General features: G+C 49.5%; 1 protein-coding gene across 4 annotated transcripts in view; it reads left to right on the top strand.

The window, feature by feature from the left end:
* Positions 1-23,936, top strand: part of OGDH (oxoglutarate dehydrogenase) — a 65,068-nt gene continuing 41,132 nt past the window's right edge. For 3 of the 4 annotated variants that reach the window (XM_040454974.1, XM_040454971.1, XM_040454973.1), the window contains exons 1-2: positions 2-132; positions 14,762-15,010. In XM_040454974.1, the coding sequence (XP_040310908.1) occupies positions 14,789-15,010 (222 nt within the window). In that variant the 5' untranslated portion in view covers positions 2-132; positions 14,762-14,788. Of the gene's footprint in view, positions 133-14,761; positions 15,011-23,936 lie in introns of all 4 variants that reach the window. The other variant, XM_040454972.1, reaches the window with a different exon arrangement.

Below are 23,936 nucleotides of genomic sequence, written 5' to 3' on the forward strand. Positions count from 1 at the left end.
GCGGCAGGGGTGGGCCTTCTCTTCCGGGGGCGGGGCTGCGTGCTGACGCCACACGCCGGGGCGGGGTCAAGAGTTTGGTGCCCCGGAGTGGGGTGTCGGCGCCTCATTCGGGTGGAGCTGAGCAGAGGACAGGTAAGCGCGCGCTGCCCCCGGGCCTGGCCCGGTGCGAGAAGACCCGCGCCCTTGGGTAGGAGGCGGGGGTTGCAGCAGAGGGCGAGGGCGCCGCGTCCTCGTTGTCACTGGCGCTGCGGTGACAGGGAGTGAAGCCGGATGGAGCAGGGCTGACGGAGGGAGGTGGGCGGGACGGGACCTGACGGACGGGCGTGACAGCCATTGGCGCGGCGAGCGCCGCCTGACAGGCAGAGATTGGCGGGTGCGGGCGCGCGCGGGCGTCGCGGGGGGCGCGGAGCGACGCGCGATTGGCTGAGGCGGGCGGGGGGGCGGGACGCGCGGCGGATGTGAGGGAACGGGCGCCAGGCCGGGGTGACCCCCAAGGTCGAGGAGGCGTCACGAGGGAGCCTCCCGTCTCTGTCCTCTGCGCGGACGGAAGGGTGGCGCGCCCTTGACGGGACGGCTTGAGGGCGCCGGGCCCGTGCTCCACGCCAGAGCCTGTGCGGGGTCCGCCTCTGTTCTGGCTGCGGGCGCCGCTGGGGAGACGCCCTAGAGTGTGTCTACCCTGTTCAGCCCCCGTCGTGCTCAGTACGCCTCCTCCGGACTCAGTACCCCGCCACACCCATCCTCCCCTGTTCCTGGGGAGACGCCCTTGAGCAGACTTCCCCCGGCACCCTGTATATTCAGGACCCATCTTAGTACCCCACCACACCCATCTTCCTTGCACGGCTAGGATGATGTCCTCGAGTGGATCAGCACCCTATGTGCTCAGTACCCCGCCAAACCCATTGTCTTTGCACTCCTGAGGAGATCTATGAGCATATTTGATGTTTGCAGCACCATGTGTACTCAGTACCCTGTCTCACCTATCTTCCCTGAGCCCCTGGGGTGACAGTCGAGCAGAGCACCCTGAAGCACCCTGTACTCAGTACTTGCCCTATGCAGTACCTCACCACACCCATTTTTCTCCCTGTGCTCCTGGGTTGACACCCTTGAGTCCTTAATTTCTTCAGCTCCCTGTGTAGTCAGTACTCCTCCATCCTCAGCACACTGCCACACCCATCCTCTCTGCACTCCTAAGGTAACACCCTGGTGAGATCACCCTACAGCACCCCATGTACTCAGTACTCCTCTGCCCTCAACACCCGTGTACTCAGTACCCCTCTGTCCTTAGCAGCCCACCCACCACACCCATCCTTCTCCCTGCACTCCTAACTAAGGTAACACCCTGGGGAGATCACCCTACAGCACACCCTGTACTCATTACTCCATAATACCCCTCCTTCTCCCTGTGCTCTCAGGGTGACACCTCCCAGCATCACCACCCCACCACATCCATTCTATTCCCTGCGAATCTCCTTGCCGCACCCCTTGGTATTCATCCTTCTTCAGGAGGTTTGATAGCCCGTGTTGAGGTGATGCACATTTCTTGGAGCAGCATGCTAGTCCTGTGCCGCCTCCCCTTTGCGAAGCTGCCTGACAGAAGTGTAAGCTGTACCAGAATGTAGTAGAAAACTTGCAGCATGGGGGGGAGAGGTGTGATGTCTGTCTTGGTGCTCCTCCGTGCCTCATTCTGCAGTCCTGTCCTGTGAAGCAGGGACTGGACGCTTGCTGCCAGGCTGACAGCTCTGAGCAGCTTCAGGACAAGTGGCCTGGAATGAAACCTTGTTTGACAGTGGCGGGGACTACAATAGTCAAACCAGTGTTTTTGTGAGGACACACTTCATATGAGAACATGCAATACTATTCTAGCTTTGCCAATTAGCTGAGGATCGTGGAACGTTGGAGAAAGATCAGAGTTTCCTGATGATTAAGAGTGCTTTCCACATTTCAGTTTTTTCTTTTACACACACCTCTTTGGAGACACAGTTCACACGCACCGTGCAATTCACTCATTTAAAGTATATGACTAAACAATTTGTAGTGTATTCACAGTTATGCAACCATCACAGTTCAGTTACTTTTAAAACCTAATTTCAGGGGTACCTGGGTGGCTCAATTAGTTAAGCATCTGACTCTTGATTTCAGCCCACATTGTGATCTCACAGTCATGGGATCCAGCCCCAAGTCAGATTCTGCGCTGACGGCATGGAGGCTGCTTAGGGTTCTCTCTCTGCTCTTCCCCCATGTGTGCATGCTTTCTCTCTCAAAATTAGTAAATTAAAAAAAAAAAAAAACTAGTTTCAGAAACATGAATTTCTGTTGGTTTCATTTAAATTTGCACAGTTTATTAAATGGCAAATATTTGCCATATTTATTAAATGCATATCACATGTATATCATATGTTCATGTATCTGTGCTTATGTGCATATCAGATCTACTTTTAACTGGTCTCACTGCCCCATTAAAAAAAAAATGTACCGTCTACCTTTTAAATTTGTAGATAGTTTTTTATTTGGGGATAACCGTATAATTATTGAGATATGTTTTGAGAATTGTACACATAAACATATTACATGCAGTTACAACAGATAGTACAGAGAGATCCCAGTGTTCCTTTATCCCGTTCTTAGAGTGATAACATTTTGCAACAACTATAGTATGATATCACAGCCAGATAATGGCACGGATAACAGTGAAGATATGGACTATTTCCGTAGTCACAAGGATCCCTCCTGTTGCCTTCTTACAGCCACACCTGTTCCCTCCTGCCTCTGTGTCCTTAGCTCCTGGCAACTACTAATCTCTCCATTTCTATGATTTTGGCAAACAAAGCATGTTATGTAAAGAGAATCACAGTATGTAGCCTTTTGAGATTGATTTTTTCCTACTCATGATTCTCTGCAGGTGCATGCAGCTTGTCGCCTGGATTGGTAGTTCCTTTCAGGCTGTGGATGTACCACAGTTGATTCATGCAATAAAGGACGTCTGAGTTGTTTCCATTCTCTGGCAGTTATGAATACGGCTGCCATAAACATTCATATGCAAGTTTTCATGTGAACATAAGTTTTTGTTTCTCTGGGACAAATGCCTAGGAGTGCAATTACTAAGACATAGAGTGTTTGCGTTTTTACTGTTTTAAGAAATAGCCAAGTTTTTCCAAAGTGGCTATACCATTTTACCTTCCCACTAGTAGTGTATTTGAGATCCACTTTTTCCACATCCTTGCCAGCACTTCAGGATGATACTGTTTCTTTATTTTAGCCATTTTAATAGATGTGTAGTAATGTGTCATTGAGGTTCTAATTTACATTTCCCTGATGGTTAGTGACGTCATACATTTTCCCATGTGCTTCCTTGCCGTCCGTATATCTTCTTGAGTTATGCCTTTTTTGGGGTCTTTTACCCATTTTATGATAGATTTTTTTTTTGTAATGTTGAGTTTTGAGAATTCCTTATATACTCCAGTCCTTTGTTAGACACATGATTTGCAGATATTTTTCTCCTAATCTGTAGCTTATCTTTTTATTTTCTTAACAGGATCTTTTGCAGAGGAAAAGTTTTTCATTTTGATGCAGTCCAGTTTATCAATTTTGCATTTTATGGATCATGCTTTTGGTGTCAAAATTAAGGACTCTGCTTAGCTATAGTTCCTGAAGGGTTTCTCTTAGGTACTTTTCTGTAAGTTCCATAGTTTTGTGTTGTGCACTTAAATCTCTGATTCATTTTGAATTAATTTCCATATAAGGTGTGAAATCTAGTTTGAGGTGTTTTTTTGTTTTATTTTTCAGGTGGGGTTGGTTGCCTGTGAATACCATTCATTGGTTGCCAACCAATACCATTTGTTGAAAAGACTTCTGTTGAATTGCTTTGGCATTTTTGTCACAAATTTGTTGTGTTTATGTGGGTCTGTTTCAGAGTTCTCTGTTCTGTCCCATTGGACTTTTGGTCCATCGATACCTCATGGTTTATGATTACTGTAGCTATATAATAAATCTTGAAATTAGGTGGATTGGGATTTTGATAGGAATTGTGTTGTGTCTATATATCAGTTTGGAGATGATCAAAATCTTTCCCGTGTTCATTGTTCCCATCTATGAACAGTGTGTCTTTCCATTTATTTAGATTTTTTTATTTCTTTCATCAGTGTTTTGTAGTGTTCAGCATACAGGTCCTGCACCTGTTTTGTTAGACTTACACTAAATAATCCTTTCTAACATTTTTTTTTTTTTTTCTTTAGAGAACATGTGCATATGAATTGGGGGAGAGGGACAGAGGAGGAGAGAGAAAGAATCTCAGGCTCCATGCTCAGCCTGGAGCCTGATGAGGGACTCGATCCCACAACCTGAGCTAAAATCAAGACTTGGATGCTAAACTGATAGAGCCACCCAGGCACCCCTAATATTTCTTTTTTTTAAAGTTTTGGTTTTCTTGTGTTAAGAGCATATAGAAATGTTAATGATTTTTGTATGTTCGTCTAGTATTTTATGATCCTGCCAAATTCACTTGTTGGTTCTGTGATTTTGTAGATTCCTGGAAATTTTATATCAAGACAACCATGTCCATATGCAAACAGTTGTAGTATTCTTCCCTAATCTCTAATCTGTATGCTTTTTAGTTTCTTGTTTTCCGTTTTTGTTCTGGCTGCTGTTCTCAGTACTGTGCTGAGTAGCAGGCATAAGCATAGACGTCCTCGCCGGTGTTGCTCCCGGTTTTAGAAAGAAGTATTCAGAGGGGCGCCTGGGTGGCTCAGTCGGTTAAGCATCTGACTTCGACTCAGGTCATGATCTCGCGGTCCGTGAGTTCGAGCCCCGTGTCGGGCTCTGTGCTGACAGATCGGAGCCTGGAGCCTGTTTCAGATTCTTTGTCTCCCTCTTTCTCCTCCCCTGCTCATGCTCTGTCTCTTCTCAAAAAAATAAATAAACGTTAAAAAAAAACTTTAGAAAGAAGTATTCAGTCTTTCACTGTTATGTATAATGTCAGTTGTAGGCCTTTGTGGATGTGCTGTATCAAATTGACATTCCCTTCTGCTACCGTTCTGAGGGTTTTTATCATAAGTAGCTGTTGAATTTTGTGAAATGTTTTATCTGCGTCTATTGTTATGATCACGTGATTTAAAAAATTTTTAATGTTTATTTTTGAGAGAGAGAGACAGAGTGTGAATGGGGAAAGGGCAGGGAGAGAGGGAGACACAGAATCTGAAGTAGGCTCCAGGCTCCAAGCTGTCAGCACAGAGCCTGACATGGGGCTCAAACCCACAAACTGTGAGATCATGACCCTGAACCGGAGTTGGACGCTTAACCGACTGAGCCCCTCAGGTGCCCCTCCTGTGATTTTTCTTTTCTAGCTTGTCAGTATGATAGATTATGTTGTTTTTCTGAATATGGAACCAACCTTACATTCCTGGAATGAGCCCCACTAGGTCATGGAGTATAATTGTGTTTATACATTCCTTGATTCTATTTGCTGAATTTTGTTAAGGATTTTCTTTTTCATCTGTACTCATGACGAATATTACTTTGAAGCATTTTTTTTTTTTTTTGGTACTGTCTTTGGGTTTGGTTTCAGGGAAATAACAGTTTCATAAAATGAATTGGTTTCTCATATTTTCTGGAGGAGATTGTGTAGGATTGGAATTAATTAATCTCTGAACATTTGGTAGGATTCCCCAGTGAAACCATCTAGGCCAGAAAATTACTTTTTTAAGATTTTTAATTATATATTACATTTCTTCAATAGTTGTGGGGTTGTAGGGGCGCCTGGGTGGCACAGTCGGTTAAGCGTCCGACTTCAGCCAGGTCACGATCTCGCGGTCCGTGAGTTCGAACCCCGCGTCAGGCTCTGGGCTGATGGCTCAGAGCCTGGAGCCTATTTCCGATTCTGTGTCTCCCTCTCTCTCTGCCCCTTCCCCGTTCATGCTCTGTCTCTCTCTGTCCCCAAAATAAATAAACGTTGAAAAAAAAAATTAAAAAAAAATAGTTGTAGGGTTGTAAAATCATTTTATATTGGGTTAATTGTGGTAGTTTGTACTTCTGCCAAATTCCTCTATATACTTGTGATCTAATGTCTAGCTGTTCTACCTCTTGTTGAAAGAGGGCATTGGAAGTTGGAAGTCTCCAATTATAATTGTGGGTTTGTCATCTTTTTAGTAGTTTGATTCACATATTTTACCCTTACGTTGTTTGATGCATGCAGTATCTTCTTAGTAGATTGACCTGTTATCATCGTATAATGTCTCTGTCTCCAGATTTTCTTGGCTCTGATGTCTATTTTGGCAACATAGCACTTCTGCTTTCCTTTGATTAACATTTGCATGATATGTAATTTTTCATCTCTTTGCTTTCAATTATTCTATATAATTTTGTTTGAGTTGAGTTTCTTGTAGACATGCATATAGGTGGATCCTGTTTTATTCACTTTGCCAATCAGTGTCTTTTAATTGCTGTAATTAGATCGTTTTATGTAATTGTTGGTATATTAGGAGTTGAGCTTGTCATTTTTTTTTTTAATGTTTATTTATTTTTGACAGAGAGAGAGAGCATGAGTGGGGAAGGGGCAGAGAGAGAGGGAGACACAGAATCTGGAGCAGGCTCTAGGCTCTGAGCTGTCAGCACAGAGCCCGAGACAGGGCTTGAACTCACAGACTGTGAGGTCATGACCTGAGGCCAAGTAGGACCCTCAACCAACTGAGCCACCCAGGTGCCCCGAGCCTGTCATTTTTTTAATCTTCTTTATTTTTTGTTTCTCTGCTTTCTTTTTCCTGACTTCTTGCAGATTATTTGAACACATGTCAAAATTCTACTTTTACTTATAAACGCTGATTTTGAGAATGTCTCTTTATATGGCCTTCTTAGTGATTGGCCCGGTATTATATGTACACAATTTATCACAGTCTGTTGGTGTTACCATTTTATCAGTTTGAGTGAAGTGTAGAAAGCGTGCCTCCATTTACATTTCTTTGCCCTCCCTCATTTAAAATTGTCTCAAGTATTACCTCTACGTATGTTTAGAATCACATCAGACATATTGCAATTTTTGCTTCATCCATTATACAGAATTAGAAGATTCAAGAGAAGAAAGAAATTATATTTACCCATATGTTATTCTTTGTTATTTCATGATGTTGGAGGATTCTTTTTTTTTTTTATATAGTATGGTGTAGATCTTTCTGTACATCTGTACATATGTGTATGTGTAGTTTAGGATACTGCACTAGCAATCACTGACAGGCAAAGAGATACACTAAGCCAACAAGAGAGATAAAATGGAATGATAAAACTTACTTAACACAAAAGAAAACAGAAAAAGAAAATGAGAACAAAGAGAACAAATAAAAAACAAAAAACAAGATGATAGATTTAACCTAAACCATAACAAAAATCACATCAAATGTAAATGTTCTAAAACATGATTCATTAGGTAATTAAAAGGTGGAGATTTTAAGATTTGATAAAAAAGCAGGCATGAGGCTCTGGTCAGCTGACCTAACCACTTAGATGTTAGATAGTCTTGTTAAAGGAGGATTCCTCATTTTATCATTTCATTTCTGTTTAGAGAATTTCATTTAGCCATTCACTTAGGTAGGTCTGCCTATCGTCTCTTAGTTTTTCATCATCTGAGAATGTCTTGATTCCCTTTTCATTCCTGAAGAATATTCTCACTGGACATAGAATTCTGGGTTGACAATGATTTTCCTTCAGCACTTGAAACGAATTGTGCCACTTTCTCTTGGCCTCCATAGTTTCTGGTGAGAAATACGCTGTTCAAATTGTTTGTAGTTTTCAAGTTTGATTAGGGGGGCACCTGGGTTAAGCGTCCGACTTCAGCTCAGGTCATAATCTCACAGTTAGTGAGTTCGAGCCTCATGTCAGGCTCTGTACTGACAGCTCAGCCTGGAGCCTGCTTCTGATTCTGTGTCTCTCTCTCTGCCTCTCTCTCTCTCTCTCTCTCTCTCTCTCTTTCGAGAATAAACATTAAAAATTTTTGGGGGGGCGACTGGGTGGCTCAGTCGGTTGAGCGTCTGACTTCGGCTCAGGTCATGATCTCGCAGTCTGTGAGTTCAAGCCCCACGTCGGGCTCTGTGCTGACAGCTCAGAGCCTGGAGCCCGCTTCAGATTCTGTGTCTCCCTCTCTCTCTGCCCCTCCCCCATTCATGCTCTGTCTGTCTCTCTCTCTCTCTCTCTCTCTGTCAAAAATAAACACTAAAAAAAATTTTTTTTAATCAAGTTTGATTATAGTGTGTCTTACAGTGGATTTCTTTGGGTTTATTCTTTTTGGGGTTCACCCATCTTCTCAAATCTTTAGGTGGTTGTCTTTTGCCAAATTTGAGAAATTTTTGCCATTATTTCTTTGAATACTCCTTCCACCCCTCCCTTTTTCTTTTTCTCTTGAGATTCTGATGACATTTTCATGTCATCATTAATATGATGGCATTCACATTCATCATTAAATCTTGTATGATAGTCCCACATGTCACTGAGATGCTGTTCATTTTTCTTTCAGTCTGTATTTACTGTTCAACCTGAGTACTTTTTTTTGTTCTTTCTTCACGTTCTCTGAGTTTCTTCTGTCCCTTTCATTCTGCAATTTAACCCATCAGATTTTTTTATTTTGGTTATTTTTGAGTTCTGAATTTCCATTTGGTTCTTCTTTATGTCTTCTCTTTCTTTGTTGAGGCTTTTAATTTGTTTGTTTGTTTGTTTGTTTTCAAACTTGTTCATAGTTGCTCAAGGAAGTGTTTTGAGGCTGGGCTCCTTTAAAGTCTTTGCCAGATATTTCTAACAGGTCTGTCTTCTTGGTGTCTATAGATTGTTCTTTTTTGTTTTGGTTGAGATCACCCTGCTTTTTGATGTGATGAGTGATCTTTGGTTAAATTTTGGACATTTTGGGTGTTCTGTATGTGAGACTCTGGATCTTAAATGTCTGAACACAGGCTTCTGCTGACACTGTTGGGCGTCATTGGGTGCTGCCTCATTACTGCTGGGCAAGGGTGGAATCCAGGCTCCCCACCCAGCCTCCTTGGTGTCTGCAGGGAGGGAATCCTTGTTATTGCTGTGTGGGTGAACGTTCCCCAGTAGGCCTTTGTGATTCAACCCTGCGTGGGAAAGGAGGGGTGCTGCCCTGTTGCTGAGGGCACAGGTGGACTGCAGGCCCCTTCCTGGCCTCCATGGACCTGCTGGGGGTCATCCGGTGGGGATGGAAGCCCCGGATCTTCTCTGACACCATCAGTTGGGGTAGTGGTGGGCCACAGTGTTTTCTGTGGGGTTAGCCGCAGGCTGCAGTAGAGCAGTTATTGTCTAGAAATGTCTGTCCTTTGATCAGAGAGAGCAGGGGCTTCTGTTTCTATTGGTCGGCATTTCTGGATTGCCAGCTTCTTCAGCACCTAGTCTGGGATACGTGAGGCAGAAAGAAAGTTGAGGACTTGATGCTGTATCTTTTCGAGCCCCCAGATCCCTTTCCACTCCTGTTTTGTTGGGTTTAAGTGTAGCATCTTATTTCTTTAGCTGCATTTAGTGAGAAACAAGTCCTTTATGTGCCTTTAAAATGTTTAATAAATATTGACAAATAGCCTTGCTTTTTTTAAATTTTTTTTTTAATGTTTATTTATTTATTTATTTTTTTTTTTGAGACAGAGAGAGCCAGAGCATGAACGGGGAAGGGGCAGAGAGAGAGGGAGACACAGAATCGGAAACAGGCTCCAGGCTCTGAGCCATCAGCCCAGAGCCTGACGCGGGGCTCGAACTCACGGACCGCGAGATCGTGACCTGAGCTGAAGTCGGACGCTTAACCGACTGAGCCACCCAGGTGCCCCTAGCCTTGCTTTAATAAATACTTAATCATTTATATTCTGGTCATTGAAGGATGCCTGCTTGGCCGCACCCCAGAGCACCGCACAGTGGCAGTCTGGGTGAAGGCGCCCCGAAACCTGGTGGGGGTTCTGACCTCGGAGGTGGAAGTCTCTCCCAGCAACCTGGTCAGTTGCCCACTCCATGGTAATCTGGGAACCTTGCACCTTGGGAACTTGGTTTTTAAGAGAGATGAGTTGGTCTTTTTCCTGCCGGTAAGTCGTAATTCTTTAGTCATAGAACACTTTTAAAGTGTGCAAAAGTATTTTCACTTCTGCATCATAATCACAAAAAGCGATGCCAGGGAGCACACCTGATGACAGAAGAGCCTAAATGCAGAGCCTGCGATGTGTCTGAGGCTTGCACAGCAACGTGGTCACTTTGCCCGTGTGTCCTGTGGGCTGACCATCGTTTCTACCTGGTACCAACAAGAGTCCTTTGCACTGAAAAGTGGTCCTCACTACCTCCCTGTCCTTCAGTTTGTTGCTGGACGAGGCTTCCCAAGTAAAAGACTTGAGTTCTTTGAGATTGTCTGCCAGCGAGGGGACAGTTGATATCTGTGCTCTCTGTGCACGTTTCTGTCTGTGTCCAGCTGCGGGAAGTACGGTAAAGGTGGCCGTGCAGGCACGTAGCATGCGTTGTGTTCTTGATTCGTTACCTGAATCTTCCTGCATCCAAAACCGTAACAGAAGAGAATGGGGAACGTTTTCAAGATAAGTTGTTATGCTTTTAAAACTGCTGTCCGGTAACGTGCACAGGGAACGATCACATCGCGATCGCGTGCTCCTTTCCTGGGACTCCTTTCCTGAGGAACTGCCCAGCCTGTGCTTGTTAGACCTTGCCTCTCTAATTGCACCCCTGCCCAGCTGACGTGACCCTGATAGGCATCAGGAGTCAGTTTATCTCTCCACTCTGTGTACGGGGAGGTGGCCTTGGGTAAAGTGTATGCCCAGCTGGGGAAGGTCCAGGCACAGGTAAAGTCCTGTCTAACATCAGCATGTAGGTTCTGAGGGGCAGTAGATTGAACCCTTAAAAACAAAGTTTGCTTTGGTTTGTGTTTATCTTAAATGTTGTTTTTTCAAGTGGACAGGTTTAGACCTACGTCTTGAAATTATGGATCACAAGTAGTGTCACTTTGATACTGGTAGACTCACTTTTATTTTTTTCTTAGACATAGTTCTTTTTTTTTTTTTAATTTTTTTTAATGTTTATTTTTGAGAGAGAGACAGAGTGTGAGTTGGGGAGGAGCAAAGAGAGAGGGAGACCCAGAATCTGAAGCAGGCTCCAGGCTCTGAGCTGTCAGCACAGAGCCCGACGCAGGGCTCGAACTCATGAACCACGAGATCATGACCCGAGCTGAAGTCGGACGCTTACTGACTGAGCCACCCAGGCGCCCCAGACATAGTTCTTTTTGAAACAACTTTTGGCACAATTCATATACCATACAATTCACCCGTTGAAGTTTTACGATGGGGAATTCTCCAGTATGTTAGAAGGTTGTGTAACCATCAGTATAATCTAGTCATGGAGCATCTTCATCGCACCACCCCCCCAAACTAAAAAACTGCACACCCATCAGCAGCCATGTGTGCACTCGGCCCCATCCGCCGGCCCCCAGCCCTGGGCAGCCACCCACAGGCTTTCTGAACGTTTTATAGGAGTGAAATCACACAGTATGTTTTCTGTGGATGATTTTCTTCACATTCTCGAAGTTTGTCTGTGTTGCAGCACATAACAGTATTTCCTTCCTTTTTATTGCCCACTCTATTACATTTTGGGGCTAGTATGAATAATGCCACTGTGAACACTCACATACAAATGTTTGTGTACACATATGTTTTCGTTTCTCTCCTTTATGTACCTAGGAGTGGAATTGCTGAGTCATATGGTGACTTTCTGTTTAACTCTTTGAGGACCTGCCAAACTGTTTTCCACGACGGCTACACCAGCTTCTGTTCCCACTAGTGGTGCAGGGGGCTCCAGTTCCTCCACGTCTTCAACACTGATTTTCTCTCTAATTGTACCTAGTCTCCTTGCGTGAAGTGGTCTCTTACGGTTTTGATGTGAAGTTTCCTAATGAATGATTATTTCAAACAACTTTTAATGTGCTTCTTGGCTATTTGTATATCTTCTTTGGAAAATTGTTCATATCCTTTGTTAGATTTTTGATTTAGTTATATTTCCCTTTACTATTGAATTACAAGAGGTGTTTTTTGGGGGTCACCTGGGCAGCTCAGGAGGTTAAGCATCTGACTTCGGCTCAAGTCATGATCTCATGGTCTGTGGGTTCGAGCCTTGTATCAGACTCTGTGCTGACAGCTCAGAGCCTGGAGCCCACTTCAGATTCTGTGTCTCCCTCTCTCTCTCTGCCCCTCCTGCACTCACATTCTGTCTGTCTGTCTGTCTGTCTGTCTCTCTCTCTCTCTCTCAAAAATAAATAAACATTTTTAAAAAGAGGGGTTTTTTTTCACGTATTCTGTACATAATCATATGATTTGTGCATATGTTTTCCTATTCTGTTTGTGTTTCCTCTCTCTTGTTGGTGTCCTGTGACAACAAACCGTGGCTTTTATTTTGATGAAGTCCAATTTATCTGTTTTTTTCATTTGTTTGTACTTTTGATATCCTAACTAATAATCCATTACTTGACTCAAGGCCACAAAGATTTACTCCATTTTAACTTGGAAATTATGAAACTTCCAAGGGTCTTACAGTTTTTTAGTTCTTCCGTTTGGGTCTTTGATCCATTTTGAGTTAATTTTGGATATGGTGTGAGATAGGGCCCAATTTTGTTCTTTTATTTGTGGAACCCCTCTTGTCCCAACACCATTGGTTGAAAAGACTACTTTTTCCCCATAGAATTTTTTGGCACCTTTGTGAAACAGAAATACTCATCCAAATGAAAGTCAGAACACTTGGACTTCTGGGACAGCCCAAAGGTTTCATGAAACTCTTTGAACAATTGAATGTCTCTAGCAAAGAACACGCTATTCTTACAGTTGACTTTGGAATTGGAAGGACGGAAACTGATTCTTCCAAAGTCTCAACCCTGAGATCAAGAGTCACATGCTCCACTGGCTTAGCCAGCCAGGCACCCCCCCCCTGCTTTTTCCTTTTGCTGACCTGTCTCTTCCAAGCCACAGAGCCGGCTGGGTGCCCTCTCCATCACAGGCCTTATGTGTACTCTGATCGTGTTGGGGCCAAGAGGAAGAGTTCTTGTAAACAGTACAGAGGGTAGTTTACTCAACATGTATTTCTGGGGAATTCTCAGCACATTTCAGAGCTTGGATCTCCCTCCAGTAGGTGGGGGGTGGTGCGTGACTCCAGCCAGGGCACCTACTTTGAGGCTCTGGCGTGAGTGATGTGGTAGGCCAGCAGCACACAGGGCAGCCCTGGGCGGGGGTCTGCGGTGAGCCTTGCCTCCCACCCTCCTGGGGTCCCCGGGGTCTGAATAGAGGTGCCCCTGGGCAGCTAGGATTCTTGGGAGGAGGACGGCATAGGGCCCCTGCCCTCAGACACGCAGGGTTCTTAGACATGGCTGCAAGTGGTTCAGGGTACCCTGGGAACAGTCTGGCTCTCGCATGGTCTGGTGCATACAGCCACTTCTTTTGTAGTGTGGCTGTGTTGGACAGGTATACACGTTAAGCTTAGTAAAATTATGACCGTCAAGCACTATGACTGCCAAGCACAAGGTCCACTCAGATCAGAAGCAACTAAGTGGCCCCCTCTCCCCCCTCCTTCCCGGAGTCCCTGCCCTCCCGCCCCGGCCTCTCCCTTCCTCTCCAGCCACTGAAGGGCCAGGCAGAACAGGAAGACAGGGTTTGCATCCTGGCTCTGCTGTTGACGGCCCTGTGACCTTGGGGACTTTCTTTCAAGAAAGAAACTGAAACTCAGAAAGGCAGTCCATAAGTAGAGGAGCTGGCACCTGGCTTCTAGGGGTTTTGTGGGGTTCGTGGAGTCCTGTCGTGTCTCATTGCTGACCGTCTAGCGGCACAGGGCAGGTAGACATCTCTTTAACCATGGCTGTGCGTACTTTCCTTTTGAACCTTTGTTAGAGCCACTCACTCCCCTGGCAGAACCCCCTTGCCTCCCCCCCACCCAGTGCTTGTGAAACATGGCCTTGCTGCGTGTGGGGTGTCAGGATCCTCTGTGTGGTCCTGCCCGGCTCACCCCACCCTCCCTGTCTTTCATCAGACAATTCTTGCTCTTCCTCTGGGCCCCTTCCACACTTTTCCACCTCCGTCTTTCCTTCTACTGATTCTTTTATGATTGTTTTCTCTTCTGCCTCAAGATAAATTATTTGAGGGTGAACACAGTGTTTTTCTAGTTTCTCTGTACTTTCCAGAGCACTCTGGGTCCAGCAGGTGCTCAGTAGTTCCAGGATAGATTAGAAAATGTTTTTCTCGGGGCACCTGGGTGGCTCAGTCAGTTGAGCGTCCGACTTTGGCTCAGGTCATGATCTCACAGTCCGTGAATTCGAGCCCCATGTCAGGCTCTGTGCTGACAGCTCAGAGCCCAGAGCCTGCTCCAGATTCTGTGTCTCCCTCTCTCTCTACCCTACCCCACTCACACTCTCTCTGTCTGTCTTTCTCTCTCTCAAAAATAAACGCTAAACAAATTTTTTAACAAAAAAAGAAAATGTCTTTCTCACTTTGTAATTAATCCTGATCTAATCCCATTGAATAATCCTTGTTGCCTTTTCTGTGATTGTGTCACACGATGTACAGACTTGACAAGTATCACATGTCGATCGTTGCTTCGTTTCCCTCCTATGAGACCGAAGCTGCGTCTCCCCCTCAGTGTCATGTCAAGTGCGGGCCTGGGCACTGGGGCGGGGCACAGGGTCCCTGGTGTGTGCGCCAGTCTTTCCTGGTGGCCTTGTTCACTAAAACACTTTCTGACTTCTCTTCCCTTTCTTGTGCAGACGCTCGCGAGAGGCTTCGGGACGAGAATGTTTCACTTAAGGACTTGTGCTGCTAAGTTGAGGCCGTTGACGGCCTCCCAGACTGTGAGGACGTTTTCACAAAACAGACCGGCCGCAGCTAGGACGTTCGGGCAGGTTCGGGGCTATACCGCCCCCGTTGCTGCTGAGCCCTTCCTCAGCGGGACTAGCTCCAACTATGTGGAGGAAATGTACTATGCGTGGCTGGAAAACCCCAAAAGTGTACACAAGGTAAGGCTCTCCGAGCAGACGTCTTCCTGTGTTTGGTGTCTCGGCCTGCCATCGGCTGGGCATCCAGGTAAGTGCCAGTGTGCTGAGGAGCCCTTGGGAAGGCAGGCGGCTGGGAGCCCCACCGACCGGAGTCCTCCACATCAGCCCGACCACGACCGCCACGCCACCGGAGGAGCGCTTCCCTCCCCTTGACAAGCCGCGCACTTGAGACTTGCTTCCGGGAACAGAAGGCCTATCTGCCCTGTGAGGGTGTGAGAAGGACGTGCTCCACCTCCAGCATCTCCCCGAGGACGCTGCAGGACACAGACAGCGGAGACAGGCTGTGGCCAGAGCGGCGACCCTGTTGGATGCTCCCCAGTCCCGTCATGCCAGGAGCACCTCAGAATCATCACATTGGTTTCTGCGCAAATGGCATTTCCAGTTAGCGTGCCGTGTTTTTCCTCCTGTATCTGGAAGTGAATTCCCTGCAGGCTTCTTTCTGATGTACTTCTGTTGCCTGTGAGGCACGTCCTCCCGGTCACCCGTGTGCATGAGTCCGCCCACAGGGCAGGCCTGGCCTCTAAACTTGACTGGTTCTGACACCCATTTCTTGTGTTCACATTGGGCGGCGGCCCCACGGTAGGAACCAGAGGGTGGTGGGTCCACAGGTTGCTGTCATGCCCCGACGCAGGCCAGGGGAGGTTTGGCGGAGACAGTGCATGTGAGGTGCTCAGGGCCTGTGCAGAGGAAGCGCCCGACGGAGCCTGGCTGCCATGCACTGCCGGCCTCGCCCCTTCCTCACTTGTGAATCTTAGGGTCTCATCATCAGAAGGCAGCCTGCTTCCATCAGGCCCCCGAGAATCCGCTTTACCCTGAAATGGTAGTGGTGTGTAAGGTTGGATACGTTCATGTGACTGCCAGAGCCACTGGCCCTGTTTTGTTGCGAATGCCCTCCTGGTCTGACCTCACTGCTCAGGGCACCCAGCCGGTCATTCCCTACCAACCTGGAGGCCACTGGCTCCCTGAACAAGGTGAAGCCTGGTTTCCTGTGAGAGTAGGTGTTCCCTGGCCTGCAGACAAAGACTGCCCACAAGTGCGCTGTAGGAACGGCCATGCCTGGCCAGCTGGCAGGCACTCTGCAGGCAGGTGTGCACGGTGCGCTCTGGAGGGGTCAGGTCGGACAGTCGTCTGGTGCCCCAGCCTGTCCCTCTGCCTTCCTTTCCCCAAACACAACCTCTTCGTGGAACTAGCCACGTCTTGTATATGTGCTGACGGGCCCAGGCTCAGGAGCGTCCACACCAGTGCCTGGCCTCGGACTGCGTTGCAGTTAGGAAGCGCACCGTGGCTCCGGCACAGAGCACAGACAAGTGGGGCTGACATGGCACCACGGCTCCTGCCGGAAGCTTCTTGAGAAGGTTTTTATGGGGATCTGATTGTAGACCATGACGCCTAAATGGGGCCAGTTTTCCTTGAAAAAAATTTTTTTTCTAGGTTTGCTGTTGTTGTCAGTAGTTTGAGTTAATATCATTATGACTATTATTACTGGGTTTTTTTTTCCAAAATCCTTTTTAATCTTTATTTTTGATAGCGTGAGCAGGGGAGGGGCACAGAGAAAGAGAAACAGAGTCCGAAGCAGGCTCCAGGCTCTGAGCTGTCAGCACAGAGCCTGACACGGGGCTTGAACTCACCAACCACAAGATCATGACCTGAGCCGAAGTCGGACACTCAACCGACTGAGCCACCCAGGCGTCTTTGATTATTACTGGTTTTGGGGTTTTTTTTTAAGGACTTTTTTGAGAATCCAAGAAGTAGTGCGTGCAGTCTGGGCTGTCAGGGAGCCCCCTGATTTCATTCCCACTCATCATCACCAGTAACAGGACTGGTCTTAGGCCAGCTGAGGCCCTGTGGACCCCTGGGATTTACTCTTTAGACCAGCTTTTGGTTCAGCAGAAAAATTGAGGGTCAGGTATAGGGATTCCCCATGTACCCCCGGCCCCCATGCCCGGTCTCCCCTACCATCGGCACACATGCTGGGGTTATGACATTTATCAGGCTGGGGAACCCACGCTGACACATCTTCTTCGCCCAAAGGCCCCTCGTGGTGGTATGTGTTCTGAGGGTTGGGACAGGTGCCAAGTGACATGTATCTCTGTCATGGTTTCCCATGGTATCCCAGTGTTTCCACTGCCCTCAAAGTCCTCTGCACCCCACCTGTTCTTGGAAAGTGTTTTTACTACATGGTTTCAAGGAAGCCCCTTAGAGGTTCTCAGGCCGGGAAGGGGTGGCCATGGTGCCCGTCCATCCTGGGAAGGACAGCACACCGACAGGTCCACTGACAGGCACAGGTGCCGTGGGGCCGGGGTTTTGGGGGGAATTCAGGAGGGGCATGGCCCTTGGACTCTGCAGGCCAGAGCGATCACCACATGGAGATGCCACAGAGACATGAAGGACGCCAGAAAGGCACTTTTCAGTTCAATGAGAGAGTACGCACAGGCTATCATCCCCGGGTCCGATTTTACATGCTAGTTTCTGTTGCCAGGGTTCTTCAGGTGGTGCACGTCAGTGGGTGTGTCCTCATCCACCATCCCTACCCTGTGGAATTGATCACTTCTCCAGGTTTCCTTGGAGGCCCCACACCTGTGTACGTGTTGTTGCAGAGACACAATCTGGAACTTTCACCAGATTTTAGAGGCATCAGCGACTATAGAAGTCCTCAGAAATAATTGACTACATTAAGAATGCCTCATTTGTTCTCGTGTTTTAGAACCCATGGTTCAGGAAGAAATGACGATTAGATTTTCAGGTTTAGACTGAGTGCCTCTGATCCCCCACTTGTGCGTTGTTGTGGGGTGCAGCCTCCTTGTCCTGAGGGCTGCTTCTGTCCCCTCCTCCGTTGGCACAGAACTTGTTCGTATTCGGTAGGAACAGCACAAGCTTAGCATCTCCCCTCCCTGCCCTACTGCACTTAGCTTTCTGATTACTTCTGTAACATTTCCTGTAGAGAGAAGAGTACGAAGTGAGCCTCTGTGAGGAGACCCACATCCACCTTCAACGGCACTCTACAGTTTGCTAGGCCTTAAACCTCTTCCTTCCCCGCTCATTTGTGCTGGTTGGTTTCTTGGGGGCAGGGGCGGGGGTGGGGGTGGCTGGGAGAGTCTGAAGACAGATCCAGACCTGAGTCATTTCCACACGGCTCTAACCAACACAGGGATGTCTTCCTAACCACACCTAACAAAGTTAACAAGATAATTCTCTAACACCTAATCCTCAGCCTCAGCCAGCTGCCAACTGGCCAACTTACGGTTGGTTGTCATACCCCTGTTTTTAAAGAACACTTCTATTTTGAAATGTCTAATTGTGGAAATTGGTAAAGTAATTGAGCAATTTGGAGTCATAAGCCCCTCATGCTGCTGGTGCCCAGGTCAGTGGCTGGCCCCGACGGCGCCCATACAGGCTGCAGGGGCCCCCAGCCCCTCTGTGCCCCCTGCTGCGGCCTCCCCCACTGTCCCCTCCAGTCCTCCACACCTTCTCAGGCACAGCTCACCGCCTGACCCCCTAGGAACCCCCAGCCGGGGCTTGTGATGTCAGCCTGCGAAGCCTCCCTCATGGCGTCTCAGACATTCTGGGGACAAGTCAGATGGCAGCATCTTTCGTTTATGTCTCAGAAACGCATAGAATCAAAGGCAGATTGCCCCATTTATGTGTCAGACAGGCAGGCATCGGGAGCCCCTGAGCCCTTGCCAGGCCCCATTTGTGCACGGAGGCACGTGCCCACCCACACACAGAACGACGTCAGCCCTGGTGCTGGTGGGAGACCCGCCAGACCTGTGCTCGCTGGGCCCCCCACAGCCTCGGAGCTTGCTTCCCCCACTGGGCCTTCTGGTGGCCTCGGCCCACTTCCTAAATGCCGTCTTCCTCTTTTCATAACCGCATCCGTTTCTTATGCCATTCCTGGGTCGGCTCCAAGTGTAATGACAGCTCTGGTCCAGCTCGGTCACCTCACCCAAGGTGGAGTCTCCAGACTCGGTCCCACCTCTCGGGGCTCGGTCGTGCCCCCCTTCTGGCCTGGATAGCTCTGCCTCTTCCACGCTCATAAAACACAGTCCTGTCGTTTTTTGTGAGTGAACCAGACCAGCAGGAAAAAAAACAGCCCCCAATTCATGGTGACATGTGCCTGCTCGCTCTGTGGTTTTGAACCATCCCGGGCTGTGCTTGGAGAACCGTGGGCTGGCCCCTGGGGGCGGGGGGACACCTATGTTGAAGGTCCTTGGAGCGCTTTGTGGGATTTTGGTGAGGGAGGCTGCGAGCCTCAGCCGTAATGGCTTTGTGTATTAAGTTAACCAAACAGGTGGAGTGCTTTCCCTGACCTTGGTATTCAAGGGGCTTTCCACCTGCATGGTTCAGTCCAAGGACAAAGTGAGCACGTGTGAAGAGTGAGAAGTGGGAGTAGCGCCTTCCCTTATGCGTACATCAGCCCAAGGACAGCGGGGGGGCGGCTGTTGGGACCCTGCAGGGCCCTGTGTGCCCAGGCCAGGTGCCGCCTCTCCTGGGTGGGCTGTGATGAGCGAAGCCCCGAGGGGTCTGAAGATCCTCGGGCTCTCGGGTTGGAAGTGAGCCTGGGACTCAGAGCCCACGAGGGGACGGAGGAGGACCCACCGTCACTGTCTGGAGGGACTGCCGCCTTTAGTCCCTCAGGCAGAGGCCCATCACCGTCTGCGGAGTCCACGGGCAGAGCAGAGGCCACTGTCCTTGGCTGGTCTTGGGTGGTTGCTGGCATTTTGCTCGTGTGCCCTCTGGAGAGATGGTGGCAGAGCCTGCCCAGAGATGTTCCCTCCCCCGTGCTGTGCTCTGACTGCACGTAAATTCTTTCAGTCTCTGTAACCAAGGAAGTCCCAAGCAGAACCCCCAGTTTTTAGCTGCTTCTAGTATGAAGTGTTCCACGGTGGCAAGGCAGTTCCTGACCCCAGTGCGTGGTCAGTCCTTGCCTTCCAGACACAGTGTCTGTGGATGGAGGGGTCAGAGCCCCACTGGAGGGCAGGCATACACGGTGTATTCGAGGAAGGCCGGGACCCAGTGTTTGGCACAGATAGAGCACTTCAAGGTGGGTGTGGGAACCGTCCAGGGCAGCCTTTGCATGTACACCCACGCCATGGCTGGGCTGCCGTGCACAGTCACCTGGATGCTTAGGAAATAACACAGGGCCACCAGCACACTTCCTGAGCCCACAGAGCCCGTGTGCAGGGGGCTGGGGAGGACAGGAGCCTGGGAGCAGCACCTGCTGGCCCCAGTGCCACCCTTAGCTTGGGGAGCTGCTGCTGCATGTCTGTAGGGATTAGCCTGAAGCAGCCAAACCCTTGTTTCAGGATGACCTCTGGTCACTTAATGCCCCAAGTTTCATGTTTGTAGCAGCTAAACATTGTTAACATTGGAACTTAGTAACGCGGTTGTCTGTGAGTGTGCTGGGTCCGACCCCAATGACTGTGGGTCACTAGATCATCAGCCTCGTGGTGGCCTTTGAGCCTAGGGTTCGGTCCGTTCCGAGGTGGCCAGAGGCTGCCTCACCCACACTCCCCAAGCTGGCTTTACAGCAGGGTCCTTGGCAGGATGCCAGCAGAGGGTGGTGGTGGCGTCAGGTGACAACATGTGCCAGACCAGGGTGTGGCGTGCAGGCGCATGGCGCCCCCTGGTGGAGCAGCGTCTGAAGGGGACTTTGGAAAAGGGGAAACGGTCTGGTCACCCTAGAACCCAGAGGCGTACAATTTGGTGTCCAGAATCAGCATCAGTCGCTCCTGTGGTCAGTGTTGATCAACAGCTTCTGCAACAAATCCAAGTATCCTGCTGCTTTTCAAAGCATGAGCAGGTGTGAAAGTGCCAGACATGCTCCTCACACTTGCAGGCGAGGCGTCGGGCACACACACTGTCCAAGCCGCTTCCCTGAGACAGGCTTGTCGCCACAGGGCCCTTCGGTCACACGCTGTGGGGGCCTTCCTTCCCAACAGCAGAAGGGCACCAGGTAGCACGTGTGCCACCCTTCCGAGACCAAAGCTTCTTGAATGGCCTCTGGCATGAACTCCACAGCCGGGAACTAGGCCCAGAGGCGCTTGTGATCTGCTGACTGAATAATTTAGGGCAGAGTCCACTTGGCTCACTGACCTGCTCACACCCATGTTGCTGGTGAGCAGTCCTGTGCTGACCAGTGCCAGCACCTTCTCTGAGCTGAGGTGGGGCCTCTGGACTCTGGAGGCTGCAGGTGTCTATAGCTGACCCCCCACCTGGCACCTCACCTGACCACCATCTAACCTCCCACCTGGCACTCACCTGGCACCACACCTGACCCCCCATCTAACCCCCCACTTGGCACCTCACCTGACCCCCCACCTGACACCACAGCTAAACAGCACACTTGCCGGACTCAGCCTGTGAAGGAGTCTGAACCTGATTTATCTCAGTTGAGCACCTACTGTGTGCAAAGCCTGGGGACATTGCAGAGGAACAGGGACCTGTTTGCAGCCTTGCACGGGCTTCCTCTGCTTGGCTCTCAGAACGTTGGGACTGCAGGGAGCGCCTGGCAGGTCTATGGGAAATTGGGGGAATGCGGGTGCCATGGCTTTTGGGACAGAGCTTCAATTACCTAAAATTTAAGAATTGTGGGTTCATTTTGACCAGAATATTCCACTTGTTTACATTCAGAATGTACCGTGTTTTGGTGGTGGTCTCAGCCCCACAGCTCCGCTGATGGCTATGCCCCCTTCCCACGCAGCCTCTGCTGGCTCCAGCCCTTTCTCTGGTCTTGTCTCCGGCAGGTCCCTCGGGTCCTCTCCTTGGGCTCCTCATACCAGCTGTCCCCCAAGCACCATCTCTTCTCACCTCCGCACCTGTGCCTGCTGCTCCCGAGAGAAGGGAGGGCTTCCCACAGTCATCCCCCTGGCCCCAGGCTTCCGGGACACTGCATGAGGCTGCCTTGGTGTGACCATGGGACCAGACTTTGGAGTAAAGTGCTCACCTTGTGTGTGCGTCCCGTGTGCCTTTGGGAAGAGTGTTCACGTGCAGGGAGAAGGTCATGGGAACCCTCTGGTCCTGGCAGGAGGAGAAGCTGGCACCTTTTCGTATCCCCCTCAGGCCACCACTTCCTCCAGCGGTGGGCAGAGGACTGGGTATCCATTACTGGCCACCGGAGGCCACTATCCAGACCCCAGACAGAAGCCAGTTCGGCTTGGCTTGTTTCTCGAGGTGTTCAGAGACCTGTGCTTTCTCCTCACTCCTTGCTGGGTCACCCGAGTGACTGCTGGAGGCACAAGTCCCTGCGCCGTGGACTGGGGCATCCACACAAGAGCACGTGATCGTTAGGGATGAGTCTGGCTCAGAGAAAAAGAGAACTTCACTGAGGTGGCCAACATGGACAGGGTTTTTCTTGACAAGAGCTTGGGGCCACCTGCCTTGATGGCACATCAGCCTCATACCTTCAGGCTCAAGGAGCCTGTGGGCAGGCACAGGCGTCCTCTTCTGGAAGCTTCCTCCTCAAGGAGGGGAGGGGCACCCCTGAGCAGTGCTGCGGCCTTGTGGTCACCTGTCCGAGCACAGGTCTGTAAAACCTGCCATCCAGGTGTGTGCGTGTGAGGGCTGTGGTTGTCAGATAGGAAGCTCTCTCTCCAGGTGGTGGCAAGGGGCCCCAGTCTGGAACCGGCGGGTGGAGGTGAGAGAGAGAGAGAGAAAGAGGCTCCTAAGGGAACAGAAAGCACTAGAGGGACAAGACGCGCCCTCCACTTTCAGGCAGACTTTTCTGAGGTCTGACCGACATGAGTGGCAGCGCGGCAGTGGGTTTGCAGGTGTGCATGGCCTCCCGGGCTGCTGTTCTTGGGCGGGTCACATGAGGGCAGGTGCCCAGCCTGGCCGGGTGTTGGGGGTGAGCACCAGGGGAGCGGGTGCTGGCTCCCTGCTTTCTGCAGGACTGCCACCAACCAGTTTCTTCTGACCGCCTCCAGCGCGAGCAGGGTTCGTGGCCATACGTTTGTTCTCGGCCAGTTGAAAGTCACCTGGAGTTGTATTCTGAGCACAAAAGAAGGTCAGAGAGAGGAGGCCCGATGATGGCGATCCCCCCCTTTCTCAGGGCCCGGGCTGGACGGGCCCCCACAGCCCTTGTCTCCCAGCTGCGCCCTCGGTGTCTGCTGGAGAGGCCTTTCATTTCGTCATCTGCTTGGCGGGCGGGGGGGGGGGGGAACGGGTGAGCAGGGCCGTGTACTTGGGGTTGCCCGCCAACCTGGGTCCCCGCTGCTCAGGGCTGCGTGCCGGTGGTTCTTGCCTGGCTGCTGCTGCCGTCTCAGGCAGGGGGCTTCTTTCAGGTCAAGAAGAGCCCTGGGCCACAGCCACTCCCCAAATGCAGGGGCTCCCTGAGACCTGCTGGCAAAGCTCCACGAGGTCAGAAGTTGGGGGGGGGGTGTCCTTGTAAGGAATCAAGTGGGTGCCAAGCAGCGGGGATGAGAGGGTGGGGAGGGCAGCCTCATCTTCCCCAAGGAGTCCACACTGAGGTGGCCTCTCTTTCCCTCCAGAGACTAAGGCAGCTGCCTTCTCTGGTGGACATGTGTCAGAAGGGCCAGCATAGTAGGACGATGTTTGAAGGGGGAGGGGGGTGGCCCTGGGCCTCTGAGTCCTGGATTGCACAGGGTGTCTGGCCTCAGGTTTCATGCCATAAGGTGCTTTTGTGTCGGTGTTAAGGCAGGTGCCCCCAGAGAGCCACACTTCCCTCCCATCGTCAGCTGGCACACTCCAGCTTAACCAGAAAGGTAAAAACAGTTAAAGCGTTTTAGAATTGTTACTGAGTTCTAAATCACATAAAGTATACAACTCAGTGTTGGACAGTCATCTTGTTTCTGGTTTGATTTTTTTTTTAATTAATTTTTTTATTTTAAGTGTGTTTATTTTGAGAGAGAGAGTGAGAAAACCCCAAGCA

Source organism: Herpailurus yagouaroundi, unplaced genomic scaffold (genome assembly GCF_014898765.1).
Source record: "Herpailurus yagouaroundi ecotype Mexico unplaced genomic scaffold, PumYag 214, whole genome shotgun sequence".
Classification (NCBI taxonomy): Eukaryota; Metazoa; Chordata; class Mammalia; order Carnivora; family Felidae; genus Herpailurus; species Herpailurus yagouaroundi.